Raw genomic sequence first — 16,035 nt, 5'->3', positions numbered from 1 at the left:
AATGGTACAGATTGACTGTTGTAGACAAGTACTGTTAAGAGGCAACCCCAATTCCTGACCTTCTGTGACAATATGACACTGCTGCAACACCTTGGCGCTACTCCTCAAACTCCAATCACATCCATCTCCTCAGGCAACTGCACTGAGCAGACACCCATCCAGGTCAGGAGCAAAGCCCTGTATGTGGGGAAATTCACACATCCAGAAAACACCACATGCACACCACAAACACACACTCTCACACAGAGCTACTCCAGCCACCTACTTGTATTACATAACGCATGCCACTGCCTACCCATCCACCAGCAGATCTGCGCTACACTCAGCCACCGACGGAGATTCATCAGCAGAGCTTGTACGCTGCAGAAGCATTACAGCTACAAATCTCTCCTGAGAGGACCGGTTTCAGACACGAGGACACGTCCTCTGGGCCGCTGATGCTAAATGACCTCTGGCTGTCCTGACAGGGTAAACTGAGATTTCACTCAGATGGACTTTTCCCCAAACATGACATCTGACAATCCACAAGGGTGAGCTTGGCCAAAGGATTTGTTTTCAAAGTGGACCACTAATCATGCCCAAGCTCTCACTCGCCAGCACACTAAAGGTAGCGGCCTATTTACTAAAAGTCCTATTGGCATGAAGAGACCACGAGAAGATTTGTTTTATTGCGTAAACAGACAAATTGTAGCTTTGAATTAGTCCGAGCGAGCTGCAATTGGCTGCCAATTTTTTTTAGGCCAATCCTAGATTTCATGCCAGATCCTGACACAACAAAAGATACCTTTTTTTTGAGCTGGAGAAGATCTCTTGAAGCCAAATATGTGAAAAGCCATGATTCAGTAGTGTGAATGTCTTCAAAGAGGCCTTACACAAACAATAGTAATGTGAGATATCCCTTGTTTTACGCATATTTTCTGTGCATGTTCTTACAACTGGACAACTAACAGAGGCCTGCAAGTCAGTGCTGCTAAGAAACCAATTTGCTTAAGAAATACATGTCTTGTAAATGTCTTGCAAAACGGATACAAATTGCTTGCAATGTTTTAATACAGCAGCAGGGTGCATCTCTAGACACCAGTTGGTCCAATTTCACAACAGAATGGGCCCAAGAGCACAGCGGGCCGCGAGATATACTGTGTGGCAACACAACTGTCATAATTCCTCCTTTTTAACTGTACAGTATTTCATTCGAGGCCAGCAGTTCATTCCAGTACGCAAACTCAAAATCGAGGCAGAGCTCATCTTCTGTGAACAGTGTCAGGCTGCTGAACAGTGCACTTTTCACGCCAGACTCCACAATGAGGAAAATCTCATCATCCAAACCGAAGCTGTTGAGAAGCTGCACTGACACAGCCCTGAGCAACACTCTCAACAGCTTATTTCAAATGGGCACTGCAGAGTCGCACAGAGGACGATGCAGACACTCAGTTTACAGCACTGACTCGTATCAGAAACACAGGATTTTAAAAAAAAGGACCAAATGGTGCTCGGCAAACACTGTAGCATTCTGGTAACCTTTTTCTTCCAAATCTCCATAGTAACATCGCTCCTAACTGGCAGCCTATTACGAATGTGACTCTCCTGAATTACTTCTTCCGATTTTATTCACTCATGTTTGACGTTAGTCTTAAGTATGCCAGCATTTTGTGGCCTATTTCCTGAACCCTGAGGTAAATGTGCTTTTTTTTCCTACCAGTGACTCTACTTTCTTAAAATAGGGCTGATCTCCCAACACTGCTTTCATAATTTATGCATAGATACAAAACAGTACAGCAATGAAGTCAATAAACTAGCAACACACACAAATGTGTTCCTTTAAATTGGTATTCTAATTTTAGTGAAAGTGCAGAAACCAGGTTTACTACTTCTCTAGCATCATGCGTCTGACGTCACGACAACCACATTTCGGCACTTCTTTCTGCTGCAACTTAACTATTGTTTTCTTTCAGTAGGATCACAGAGCAAAGAAAGCATTAAGTCTACTGACAAAAATGTGTTTTACACTTAATACTTGGGTAAGGCAAATAAGAAAAGTAAAAAATGTCAAGATGACTTTCCCTAAAATTAAGTTGCAGTACTGCAAACCGTTCATTCGAGAGGAAACAAATGATTGAGGGTCATCAAACTTAAATTAGTGCAATAATATTACTTATTACCCTAAGTTGGATAAACTTAATTCAATTGTGTGTTACTAATTAAAGCCATTCATTTAAAGTGGTCCAGCAATTTGCTTTTTTCCATTGCGGGTATGGAATTATGATTTTTGTTCACCACAAGTCATTATCAGTTATGAGCAGCATCTGGTCTATTCGCCACTGACAGCAGAGCCCATTCAGACCTAAAGCTATGGTTGAAAATCACATAAGGGACAACACTAAACCAATGAGTTCCACAGGATGTAAACCTTTGCCGCTTGGAGCTGATGTCTCATGCTAACAGAGGCCACTCTGAAAACCTCCTAAGATGTCGGGCCCAAAATGGGAACGCTGATTGTGTTGCTAGAGGGGTTGTAGTACATGCAGTTCACATACTGCACCACATGACAGGAGTCCTGGGTCATGGCCAGAGGGACTGAGCAATGGAACAACTTTAGCTTATTCCAGTTGGGGAAAGCAGGAAACAGGGGTATAAACAGTAAATGGAGGGGGTCACATTACACTTCCTCTCCAGTTATTCCCACAGATTCAAACATCTCCTCACAACAAACCCCTCCTCAGAGTTTAGCTATGATTCACATAACAAGTGGCCAAAACATCACTGCTGATCTAGACTTAAGCTGAGTAACAGATGCTTCAGCATAGAATCTAACTTTTTTTTTTTTTTTTTAATTCTTTATCAAAACCAACTGTTTGCCGCAGCATTTTTTTTTTGAACTGTGGGAAAATACATGATCATAGTTGAAACAATCAGCCGCAAAATAAACTGGAAAACAAGCACCTGGCATGTTGCCTGACTGAGCTCTTTGAAGACAGTCAACACAAGGCCAGAGGACATGTCGAAACACCATCAAAACAGTGATATCTACAAAAGGAATGTAGGGCCAGGGTGATAACGCTCAGCTGGCACATGTTAAACAAGCTGTACTGACAAGAGGACTAACCTCAAAAAAGTAGTGCTGACAACGCTTTCTTAACTCTTCTCAGTTTAATGAAAATAAGCTGAGAGGAAGCGTTAGACACAGTAAGGATATTCTATTTACAACTAAGTGTGAGAGCAAATGTCACAGTGCTGCATACACATCCTGCCCTAACCACTCCACCTACTAAATACACCATATGAGTCTGCTTTAAGGGGTGCTAAATGCTAACTTGTTTATACGTTCGTTTCTTGCAGTCGGTCAGGCTGAAGTAAAGTAACAATACAAGATAAGGAACATCACAGCCCTTCAGCTCTTTGCTCGATAGGATTCATTCACACAGCATTAACTTGCATGAATAACTCCACCAACCTCTTGTGGAAACAAACAAACTGTCCTTGAAGATTGACTTGCACAGAAAACTGTGACATGTCCCTCAGCTATTAAGGGAATTACAATGAATTTCCACAGCCCTGCAACCTTTAAATAGTCTGCTCACTCTCAATTATATGGCTCTCCGAGAGAGGGAGTAACTCCTAGCACCAAAGCTAGAACTTGTACAGTTTATGCTGTCATAAGCTGCAGCATCGTGGCCTGGCAGACTGCAGGCCACACTTCCTTTATCCGGCATATTTCTTCAATGAAGAAAACGTGCTTCCCCACAGGCCAGAGAGGTCCCTGTATGAGATTTCTCTTCAAAGAGAAAAGGCGACCGAGTTTCCTTTTCCTAAAACGCCTGATAACCAGAACAAGATCACTGCTTAACAGATCTGCGCTGCTGAAATGGCATTTCAGCCGGAAAAAAATGGTCCTGCAGTCCAGGTTGATTCATTGCCACTATTCTCCATTCATCCCCAATTAAATGCTATCTGAATCCTCCCACACTTGAATTTCCAGAGACAAAATGCTCTCAGATAACCATTTCTATTCTAAGGACACTTCATTCTTCATCATGATCCTCTATCCATCCATTCCCAACCTGGATGAGGCCAGAATCTTCCCACAGTTAGTCACGGGACTGCTGGCAGGCTGAAGGGACTTGGAGGCATATGCGCCTTTCCATCTGTTGCTCACTCACCGCTTTCCAAACCCCTTCCTCTGTCAGCAGCCATCTGCTTCCAGCCCTACCCCACTGGCAGGAAACATGAGCACTTCCACCATAGGATATGGCTGATGCACAAATTGAAAAAAGAAAGAGCCTATGGCAAATTTAATTGACCACCATCTCAGCCTTAAAAGCAAACAGGATCGTGTTAAAGGACTGAATTACAGATATCACAAGATAACATAACCTTAGATGTAGGGGTCCAGATTATTTTCATTATTTATTAATCTGCCACTTATTTCAGAATCAAAATCAGCTTTAATGGCCAAGTACGTACACGGCATACAAAGACTTTGGTTTCGGCTGTTAGTGTCACTCTGGGAAAAAGGAAAGAATGATAGAATACCTATAGAAAGAAGAAGAGAGAAAAAATTTAATTTAAAAAAAAATAATAATAAAAAATAAAATAATAACTGATAAAATAAATTTTTTTATATATATATATATTTATATTTTTTATTTCAAAAACATAATGAAAAAAGCTCAAGTTGACTTCAACAAAATGCTTGTTTAGTCTTATTAACACCAAAAATGGCAAAATATTCAAGGTAATGTCACTAAAACAAAAAAAAGCAGCACACTTTTATAATTAATACGCTGGAAAAAGAAAATGTGTGGTATTATTGTTTAAAAATGACTGGAACGATTAACTGATTATCAAAATAGTTGCTGGTTATTTTTCAGTGAATCAACTAAACTAATTGCTTCCACTCTCTCGGAACATAATGACTGTGAATTATGCTGAATTTAATGGTGTGTACAGTACCTCATTGCAAAGTCGCACATTTACACAATATCCCTGCAGCAGGAAAAACATCAGGCCTATTACATCACCATATACCCTAAGAAGCTCAGATTTCTCCCGTCTTTCTTTCATCTAAATCTAATAAAGCTGCTTAATGCTGAATTCATGCATGACTGGGACAAACACTTATCTCTCATTTTGTATTGAAAACCCAGTGATTCAAAATGAACCCGGCGCTGAAATTCAAAGGCTTTTTCCCTTCAATAAAACATTATATCAGAACGTACAATGCCAGAATACCACAGAAGAAAACAGCCTTCTACTTTCTGCTCGTAAGAGATTAGGATGAGTCTACTCTAAATTTTCCTTTAAAAGAAAAGGCCCTACCAGTTCACCCCCCGCCCCTCCACATTCACAACATAAGAAAAAAATTAGCTGTCCATCAATGGGAGAGAGAGAGCCTTTGTTCAATGGCACAATGGAGGACATTCTGCTGTGGAGGATAGCGTCACATTCAATAAGCCAATGCTATGGTGTGGCAGCAGAGAGAGGACAGCAGGGTTGATGCAGAAATGGCATTCTGACCTCCCAGGCCCTCAGACCGAGCCGCTGTTTACAGCTCACTAGTTCAGCTCATCTCTGCTGACCCGCGGTCAAGAGTCGGGCACAGTGTTAAAAATGAATTTCCATGGGTTTGGAATGAGCTCTCTGAAGCGGCACACGAGACAAACTGTACAGGCTAATCACAAAACAGAGGCTCTATTGAGAGCGAGGCATGTGCAAACCCTGTTATCTGGCGAGCATCTGTCAGGGGGGAAAGTCTGTTACTACGACACTCCTGAGAATAAACTTGTGACGTCAACTTGATGCGAAGTGTTTTTCAGCGCTGCACTTTCAAGGATGAAACATGGCTCAAACCCGATGCTTGTCATTCACAGCACAGAGGTGGTGCGGCTGCTACGGAGGATCTGCCAAAGCCTTCAAATGAATGGGAAATCAAAAGAAGACCAAAATACTTTATCAGCTGGATGACTGACACGGAAGCTTCATGCACATTTCAGGTGTTCAGATTAATCAGCACATCAACAGGCTCCACTGGAACCTTGACGGTGGTACTGTAGACTTCAGAGACATGAAATACACCAAAGGAGGTCTGTGCACCTGCAGTTACTGGATCACTCTTTCATCCAACTCGGATGCACTTTAAAGTGGGTATCTTCTAGTTCATGTGTGTTTCTCTTGATTATTTTTTTATCCTTTATTTAAAAAGGAGAAGTCTCACTGAGAACAATAAGAAACTTTTGCACAATAGTGTCATGGCAACAACTTGACAGTAATTCAAGGGACCTATTCCCACCACTTAGTTTAAATGGAAGGTAGCAAAATAAGAAGAAAATCTACTTTACCGATTTACATAAAATAATTACATTGGAAACATTACTTTGTGCAGTTGTGCTGACATAATAACATTGGTAGTTACATCAACTTAATACTGTGTATAACTTGAACTCAAGTTTCTGTGTTAGTTGACTGAAAATTAAAGTCAAGTTGAGATAGCTTAATAAAATTGCTTTTATTTTTGAGTTCAGGATTTCAAGTCCCTTTTCCTATCTTAACATGCATGGACAATTTCAGATGGTCAACACTGGTAACTAAAAATACATTTGATTGTAGAGGAAAGGCTAATTCCCCAAACACAATGTAGTTTGCTGGTTGAATGTAATTTGACTAGAGGTTGTCTTGACCCAAAAAGATTGATGTTCAATGTTGGGTTAATTATTTTTGGTGAGTACCAACATTTTTTTAGAGTGCAAGACAGGCAGTAGCACTACATCACAGGTTACAGACTTACATACATATAACAATTTACATAAGGTTGACATGAAGATTAACAGTGTTAGAATGCGTCATAAAATTGCAAATGTCACATCATTACCATGTCAACGGTCATACAGCAGAATGAGTCAGTTAACAGAAGCGTCTGCCTCCAAATCACATAAAGCTGCTGTTAATTAATTTAGCGTGATCAGCTCTTCGGGAAATTTAGCAACTGATTCAAAACAAGAAAAGCACTCAAAATTTTGTCAATTTGTAGTAGGATCACAATCATGTGATCGTCAGCAGGCAGCTGATGTAGTGTTCACTTGTAGTCATAGTTACAGTGACGCTGTGCCGCTATCTCACAATGGTGCAGAAATTTGCAACAAATCAGTGGATCCAGACTACAAGCTGCACCACTGCCAAAATCTAATCACTTGGTCCTTGTGTCATTTCTGACCTTCCCTGAAAATTTCATCCAAATCTGTTAGTCTGTTTTTGAGTAATGTTATGAACAGACAAACAGACAGACAGACAAACCAACGCCGATCGTCATGTGGCGGAGTTGTGTGACGATTGGGGGCAGCAAAGGGGGCAGCATACTCAAAAGTCCTTTTTCCCAAGTTAGTTTGGGCTCTGGGGGACAGAAAACAAATAAGTCCTCATAGCAAAGACAATAGCTTCCCTTGATTTTAAGAAGCTAATTTTTGTACCAAAATACAAAAGAATAAACAGGAGAATTTGAACGTCAAAGAGGTTCAATGTCATTTACAATGACTGCCTGACTCACCTTAATTTGCACTTTTAAAGCACTATCTTCTCTGGGCAAAAATGCCATGATCTTATTGTTACAGTAGATTTAAAGGTACAGTGAAGCACTTTTGGAAATATAGATTTTAACCTAAGTTGCAGGAGAATGTTGATACTGCTCTCATGTCTGTGTAAGAAACAGAACAGCTAGCCTGGCTTTGTCTAAAGCTCAGAAGAAAAAAAAAATTACATCCATGAGCATTTGTTTTACCTGACAAAGAACAGACCTAAAAGTGACTATTTGTGGTTTTACAGCAAGCTACATCACGTAACCATTTCCTGATAACAACTAGAAGAAGTGAAGTTCTGTCATGACCACAAGTTGTTATTTTTAACTTGCTGTTTATGTACAGAATAAACAGATGATATAAAGCATGTAAGCTTTGCAATAGTAGGCAGATTTATAAACTTTAGAGAGGCTGGTTATCTGATTCCTCCCATACTAAACTAGGCTGATCGCCCCTCGGCTCCAGCTTCACGCTTAACAGACAGACATGAGAGCAATACCAATCTTCTCATCTAACTCTCTCTGAGAAAGCAAATGAGAGTGTTTCCCCAGATGCCCAACAATTTCTTTAGAAATAATAACACTCCTTTAATAGTGGAATGAGTGGCCAGTGGACCAATTTGCTGTTCTCACTACAATGTGGCACAGAGCTCAGTGCTATGCTGACAGACTGTAATGAATATTCCCATTGCACTTGAAAAGTTTACTGGCTTACAGTAACTGCAAAAGTGTGATATTTGTAAATGAACAGATTTAATGTTAAATCACTGGGTTGATGAAACACTTGATCTAAGTGTATACATACTGTACACACACATGTTTGAGTGTAATGGCTAAAGACATGAAAGATTTGTCATTTAAAGTTGATTAAATTTTTTTTAAAAATGAAGATTTTTTTAACCGTTCAATTTGGGATTTCAATGAGACTAAAGGAGAAAAAGGAAAAGAAGAAGCCATGTTTGGGTTTCTTCCATGTTTCACAGATGTATTTATGTGAGGCTTTATTTAGGCACAAGATCTACAACTAGTAAATACTTACTGAGCTACTCTATAAACACCAGCATTCCACATTAACAGCCATTTACATTGACACACCGTGTAAGAGACACAGCTGGTGGTATTGACTGACATTTCAAACTCTATAACAGTTTCTAATCCATATTCGCGGATACAGTTTTGGAATATAATGAGCACATTGTGAAGATTTCACTCGCCAGAAGTAGCAGCAGCATTCTCCTGACACAGATGGCCCACGGCCCGGTTCATCAAATTAAATTCAAACTCCACAACCACACACACACACCTCAGACTTTAAACTGTTACAGCTCATCTGAAAAACCTGTGCAGTTACAACCAGCACTTATTTATTATTTGTTACTTCATGATTATTAATCAGGACTACGTGGCATATCATGATTCTTGAATTAAACTACAAAAGCTGCATTATGCACAGCTCACCATGACAGCTTGCAATCAATGAAAACAGTGTTAAGACATTTTAGCGTTTTGCATCTCAGCGCTCATGAGGACATTAATCCTGCTTCAGCAGCAATGGAAAGATGCATTATCATCATTGTCTGCCTGTGATTAGCAGATGAGCACTCTGCTCATGCTCTCCTTGGCAATTGACTACAAGAGTGATGCAGTGTGTACCAGGGAGCTGCTTAGGTGCCACACAATGCCAACAGAGAGCTCTGAGGCTTCAGTCTGTGTGCTTTTTGTATCTCTCTGTGTCATCCCTATTGCTATTTGAGCACACATTGTCCCATTGTGCAGGCTTATTAGTCCTGTCTTGAAATCCCGAGCACCCCTCTTGAGTAGCAGAGGATTTGGGTGACTGCCCTTGCTCTGACATTGGATTTTCAGTTGGAAATATGAACGCAAGTGTGAACGGCTTTCAGCTTTATGAAATAAAGCTATTACTCGAGATACAGGATAACACTACAACAATGTAACATCATAACACTTGACTGAAGGAAGTCCCAGGAAAGTGCACACAAGGCCAGGTACCTGAAAACGGAACCTGCTGCTGAGAAAGTACAATGCCACCTCGAGGCTAAAGAAGCAGGAGTTAAATGTTTACATCGCCTTGCTCCGTCAATCACTGTGCAATTCTTAGCCTTTGGAATACATGCTGCTCGGTCTACAGGAGCTATTTGCATTTTATACACCTGCATACATCTACATAACTTTTCAACTGCCGACAGAAGATCCCTAGAAAACTAAAGAATATTATGCAAGTTTGACAAGTGTGTAAATAAGAATAACAATCGCATCTTCCAATACAAAAACACCACCGAAAACTATTCCCATGGCGGTCTAGTTAATGGAACTGTCCTCTACATTGAAATGAATACCAAAAGATACAACTGAAATCACATTATATGTACCACCTCTACAACTGTCTCCATACTATAGTGATCTGAATGTTATTAATCTTAGGAAGCCTCATTTTGAATCAAATCCATGACCAAACCTAATCCTCATTTCTAGTTCAAGGTTCAAGGTATGAACAGCATGAGCCACTGATCTACTTTTGAGTCAGTAAAACCAACATTTTAATCATTGCTTCATATTCTGAATAAATGGACACAAATTTCTGACATGATTTCCAGTTTTACGTCAGTTGACTGTTCGGTATAAATGGCATGACTATCTTCTAACTCTGGTATATCAGGATTAGTGTTTTGGGCAGCCATTAAGGTTTAAGAAGGTACAAATTTAAAATACATAATGCAGTTCCTAATAATTATACTTTCATGCAAAGGGCTGTCCAACTATGTACAGTACGTTGTGCAACAATTACTATTTTTTCGTTTGTCTGTAATGACGCGTGATTCAGCAGTGCACTGATGTTGTTTAGCCTGTTATCAGTCTATCTCTGCTGTGATGCAATCCTCAGTTGGATTGACAGCTTAATGTCTGCAACAAACTTGTTGGAACATGATGTTGTTTCACAGTGGAGCTGAACAATCTGAGGGAACCATCTCATTTAGCTTTTTCTGACAGCTATTATGATTGTGATTTGATTTGCGATATAATTTTAACAAGCTTCTTCTTAATACTCACTGCGTAATAGATTTAAAACGTGATGGAACTTCACCACATACAAGATAATCAAAAGCATGACTGTTGCACAAGATGGACAACAGGAATCTGTAAAACCATTGACACAGCAGCTCAAACCAAGGGGAAGACACACTGCATATCGTACATGATACGTTGTAGCCTTTGCAATACGCTAACCCTAACCCTACTGCTTTAATTCTTGATTTGAAATTGAAATCAACTAACTGTTCCATCTTATTTCATAGTGGAGTTTTAGGGTGACCACTGGCAGGAGGCCTGGTCAGTGTAATAGCAGTGATGGTTCACTCCGGAAGATCAAGAAAAAGATTTGGCTGCCAAAAAAAATCTGCACGTTTCCATGCAGGCTGAATTAAATGTTGTTTTCAACAAATTGCATATAATTTTTGAAACATAATAATTCATGTGCATGCACATTATATATAATTACAATGAATTAAATATTCCAGCTGTGCTCAGTTCCGCCCTGAATTTCACTGTAGACACAAAGTGCAAATCTTCACTGCAGTTCGTCCATCTGTTGGTCAGTGTTTTTAAAAGAACTACTGTATATGTTCCATCATGACGCACAGCTATAAAGATGCGTGTGGAATGACTTACTTCTCCTAGACTAAAAACAAAGCATAAATGAAAAAGCTACTGAAAGTATCGTATGCATTAGGCCAAATTATCATCCATTACAATGATATAGTTCAGGTTTTGCAAACTCCAATCCCACCAGTTAATCCTGGGAACTTTCAAATCATTTTCTCATTCTGATTTGGGTCACAGACATTTGGTAGCTTAGCCACAGGGGCTCCAAAAGGCCCAGGTCTATGGTGTGTCAGCTGCTGCTTGGTAATCTGATAACTGCATATTTGTTAGTGAATCTGCACCACTTAAGTACACCTGGGTGGTGCATTAGTACATTATCCTGTGACCCTGTCTTGTGGAGGGATCTTCTGCCAAAATCTGGGTCAAACACTTTATTATTTCAGCTTATGCTTATATCGCCACCACAAACTAACTGATATACAGATCCTATTTCAGCCCTGCCTGGTTTCCACTGCAAAATATAACGAAGCTGCCATTTATAGGGCTCTCTGTACAAAGGCCGCCAAACTGGTTACCTGTTCATGTGTAAAGCCTCGTGGATTTGCAGTCTAACAGCTTCAAGACCTTAACAGTGAACCCCTTGCCAGCTAATTAGTACTACTATATTTTGGCACTGCCATTTTGCTTGCACATTTCCTGGCCCGGTTATTCTCACAGCTAATCATAATGTTCATGCTTGTCTGATTTAGAATAAATCAAGTTGTCCTGTTTTCACAAACACAATTTTTGAAAAAAAAAAAAAAAAACGCAGATAAGGAAAAACAAACTATGACTTGTTCCTACATGTGCTTTGGAGCTGCCGTACAAAATGATCCACAGAAACCAAGCAGCACACCGAATATTAATCACAGCAAAAGTAACAACATGAGGAAAAGAAAAAATAACAGCATGGTGCGTCATCATCATATAAAAGGGCTTATTAATCAACAAAACCACAGGGAGACCTTAGTATCGATGGGAATTCATTTTGTAAGGGCTGTAATTTCTGTTCACTCTTTCTTCAGCTAAATGCATGAGCCTCTGGTTCCTTAGCAACAGACTCTGCACTGATGCAAGATTGAAGAGGAACAGATCTGCAGTTCCACAGTGCAGGTGAAGACAAATCAGCCACTGTCTCCTGTTGTCGCTCTTGAAAGCCTCTTCAAGATACAGCTATTAAGGTAACTGCATCTCATTTAGCATAATCAAAAAGCATCAAAATCTACATAACAGCTAATGTAATGTTTCATCAGACGGACACCAAAATCTGTTCTGCCTTTTGTCACACAGTGATGCCGAGAGATATCAGTTCAGCACCATTCTATGTGCAGACGGCAAAGTCAACCAGTTGAAGGGAGTATATCTTGTATTTCTGAGACTGTTTTGTTGCTTAGTGTTAGACTTTTGCTAAATATACTATATTCCAGTGACATGCTTCATATATGCCAGTGCGATGCTGAGAGATTTCTGGTTTCACCAATGAGCATCCCATTTAAGATGAAGCACGTCAGACAGTAAAGCCACATTTCAGATCATTAGTTTATGTTTAGCGATCACATAGAAAATTGCTGCAGTAGACATTAATGCAGTCCATATGGCATGCTTGGAGACCAGTTAAAAGATATAATGTCCCTCAGACATGAGCTAATGCTGGCTGTCTACCTTATGTTTAAATGCTAACATACTAGAATAAATTCAGAGCAACAAATTTGCACAACCAGTTTTTCTGAGGATTATTTAGAACACAATGGGAGAAAAAGAGGGGGAAAAAAACACCATCTTTAAGGGAAACAAATTCACAGTAATAGTTAAGTTCAGCACTACAAAATTAGCCCTTGAATAGTTTCTAAGTTTATGACACCAAACAGGGGAAAAGCAGAGACTACTTCAGTTTTCCTTTGGGTCAAGTGTTTGCTTGTCTTCTTGGAAGAAGAAAGAAAATATTTGAATAAAATAAAATGTTACATTTCAGTTTTTAAAAAACATACATCTGAGAGATAACTCATAAAAGGCTCCAGTGTTGTCCTATCAAGATCCAGAATAAAGACATGCCTTCATTCAGAAAATTATACAACCATCCTACAGCAGCAGAAAGAGCGCATCGTCTCTTCCTGGAAAAGGTGAAATGAGACACAACAGTCCCACCAGTTGATTTTCTATTTTCATGTGGAGCTGATTTTCTTTCATTGTCCTTAAACCAAGAACTACATCATATTTTGATCCAGAATTAATAACTATAGTGGTGGTCGATGCTGTGTGGTAGATATAAAAACTCAAAACATGTTGAGTTAACAATACAAAGAGTCCAAAAGCTGTCCCTGTTTTTCATTGACAGATAACATGCAATATCCTGAAGCATCACTGTTTACCGCTCATTCTAAGTAAATACTGTCAAAATCCTGACAATCATTCAAAATCAGTAAATCAAAATCATTCTCCTCCATTAGGTTGTATTATGTTTAGCATTAAACCACATATCCCATGTACCTTGGACCTGAGAACTGCAGTAGTTGAATGCTGACCAAATAACCACTGCTATATCTTAGTTTAAATGACAGATGACTTGAATCCTACCATCCAGAGCATTCAAATGCTAACCTACAACACTAATTAACTTCCATTTTTACTGCACTCACAAAAAAACTAATTACCTGGCTTCACTAATACAGCTTATTCTACAAACAAATGTTGGTGTATTTTTTGTTTTCAGGTTTCTAGATGAACTGCAACTTGATTCCTTACATGAGATCATATGAAATGTATCCAAACTCAGATAATTCTACCAAAGATAGAGCCGGAAGCAGTGGTGGAAGCATGCACTTGTACAGATTCACTGTAATACTCTTCTGGATCCACCACGACTCAGTTTTGATGGACAAAACACAGTTGTACAGCCACCGACTGAAAAAATGGTTTAGTGATGAGGAGAAAGAAACACATACAAAACCCTGTGTCATAATTTTAGACGTTTACATCTGGCAGTGCATCGTCCTCAGCTGATTTGGACAAGACGCCATTGCTTTCCTCATACTTGGGAGGTCCGCTTCACAGCCACTTACACTTCCTTGGTTTCCAGTGTAACAAAGAATACATCCACTAGAGTGGCTTTCATAGCAAACCCAATGATGTCCATTATGCCATCTCTGCTGGTACTTCACAATTTCTCCTCTCCTGCTTCCTGTTTCAATCACTGCTTTCATGCAACACGAGTTCACATTTGGCAGCCTCTAATTCACGTGGGTGCAGAATTTTAAAAAAATAATAACCCCAGACTCTCGCTGTGGGTCAGCAGTGCGTGTGAGATGAAAAACAAGGTTCTCTTTAACAAATCCCATTAAGCAGCAGAACTAATTTTGGGGGGAGCTAATTACAATGACACAGACTTCCTCTTTTGAGAGCAACTGAACATTTGACTGTTAACACTGCAGTGGCTGGGTGCAGGTCAGCCCCTGATCAGGACTACACCCCCCACCCCGCCAACAACAGAGTGTGATTGTTGACACTGGCCAATGTTACCAGGTGTGCATGAAAGGAAGGAAATGAGGAGCCACCCCCCACCACCACCAGCCCCTTCTCCCCTAACCCTCAATGAATGAAAGGCACCAAACCACACAGAAAACACCCCACTATGATCCCTCCCCACTCACCTTCAATGGAGATTACATGCTCCCTGATCTGGTTCTGCAGGGCCAGGTCATCGATGCGCTCGATCAGGTCGTAGATTGCGTAAATGTTCGGGTGGACAGACTCGAACCGATGGATCTCTGCCCTGATGGCCGCTGAGTTGGACAAAACAAACTGCGAGCCCGCTGGGCCGGACTGTGCAGCCTGCCCCGAAACAGTCCCCGAACCGAACTGTCCGGCCCCTGAGCTCGCAGACGATCCGGATCCGAACTGGGACGGGATGGACTGGGGCACTGGAACGGGAACGGGCGCCGGGACCGTGCCTGGAGTGGGCATGGCTGGCTGAGACTGCTGCGAGATACCGGACACTGGGACGCTCGACTGGAAATTCATTTTGGGTTTTTTTTGTTTTTTTTTTCTTTTTACGTCGACTAACTCTTTTACAGCGGCAGCTCAGATTTGCAGACTAGATTTTGGGGATTCAAGCGATGCGAACAAAAGAAGTCCGCGCGGTTTGATGGTCTGGAAAACGATCGGCGCAGAAGCATCAATAGTTGGTCGCCAATTGCAACAAAACGCGGCTCATATTATTAAAACTTGACTGTGATTCATTTTCCGTTATTGGCCAGATCTGTCCAGGGCCGTTTTTTTTTCTCTCTGTGGCTTACAAACCCGCAATGCCTACCACTTGGACACTCCTTAGTGGGGAACACCGCTGCTTTTGGTCAAAGCCGTTTTCCTCAGCTGCTGTCTGGAGGAGACAATGGGCTGGCTTCAGCGTGGCGCCCTGGTTCCACTGCCGCGAACGCGTTGTTTCTGCGCTGAAATGAAATAGTGTTTAGTCCTCCTTGGTCCAAGTGGTCCCTGCCCAGAGCCCTCCTCCGCATGCTGAAACGTCACCCATCACGTAATTGTACTTGAGATGGGGGAGGGTGTGATTGGATTTGGTGGAGGGAGAAAGTCGCAACGTGCACATCATCATAATAACATACCTGGCGGTTATGCAACCGCACAAGTCGCTACTGCAACATGTAAAAGTGGATGCGGCAATTAGATGAGGGAAAGCCATTTGTTGGTGGTTGTTACTGTCTCCTAACCCCCCGGAGCTATTCCATCCCATGCAGGTTGGAGCCGCACTTTCACATGCTCACACGCCCGCGCACGTGGACGCGCACGTTGGCAACGCA

At 40.9% G+C, this 16,035-nt stretch overlaps 1 protein-coding gene across 2 annotated transcripts in view; it reads right to left on the bottom strand.

The window, feature by feature from the left end:
• The window catches only part of agap3 (ArfGAP with GTPase domain, ankyrin repeat and PH domain 3), a 124,243-nt gene extending 108,508 nt beyond the window's left edge, over nt 1–15,735 (bottom strand). Inside the window, exon 1 of one of the 2 annotated variants that reach the window (XM_023270348.3) lies at nt 14,872–15,735. In XM_023270348.3, the coding sequence (XP_023126116.1) occupies nt 14,872–15,241 (370 nt within the window). In that variant the 5' untranslated portion in view covers nt 15,242–15,735. The remainder of the gene's footprint in view (nt 1–14,871) is intronic. The other variant, XM_023270343.3, reaches the window with a different exon arrangement.
• Nucleotides 15,736–16,035: the final 300 nt, after the last annotated feature.

This window comes from Amphiprion ocellaris, chromosome 10 (assembly GCF_022539595.1).
Source record: "Amphiprion ocellaris isolate individual 3 ecotype Okinawa chromosome 10, ASM2253959v1, whole genome shotgun sequence".
Classification (NCBI taxonomy): domain Eukaryota; kingdom Metazoa; phylum Chordata; class Actinopteri; family Pomacentridae; genus Amphiprion; species Amphiprion ocellaris.
The sequence above is the reverse complement of the archived record's forward strand: the minus strand, read 5'-3'. Positions and strand labels throughout refer to the sequence as shown.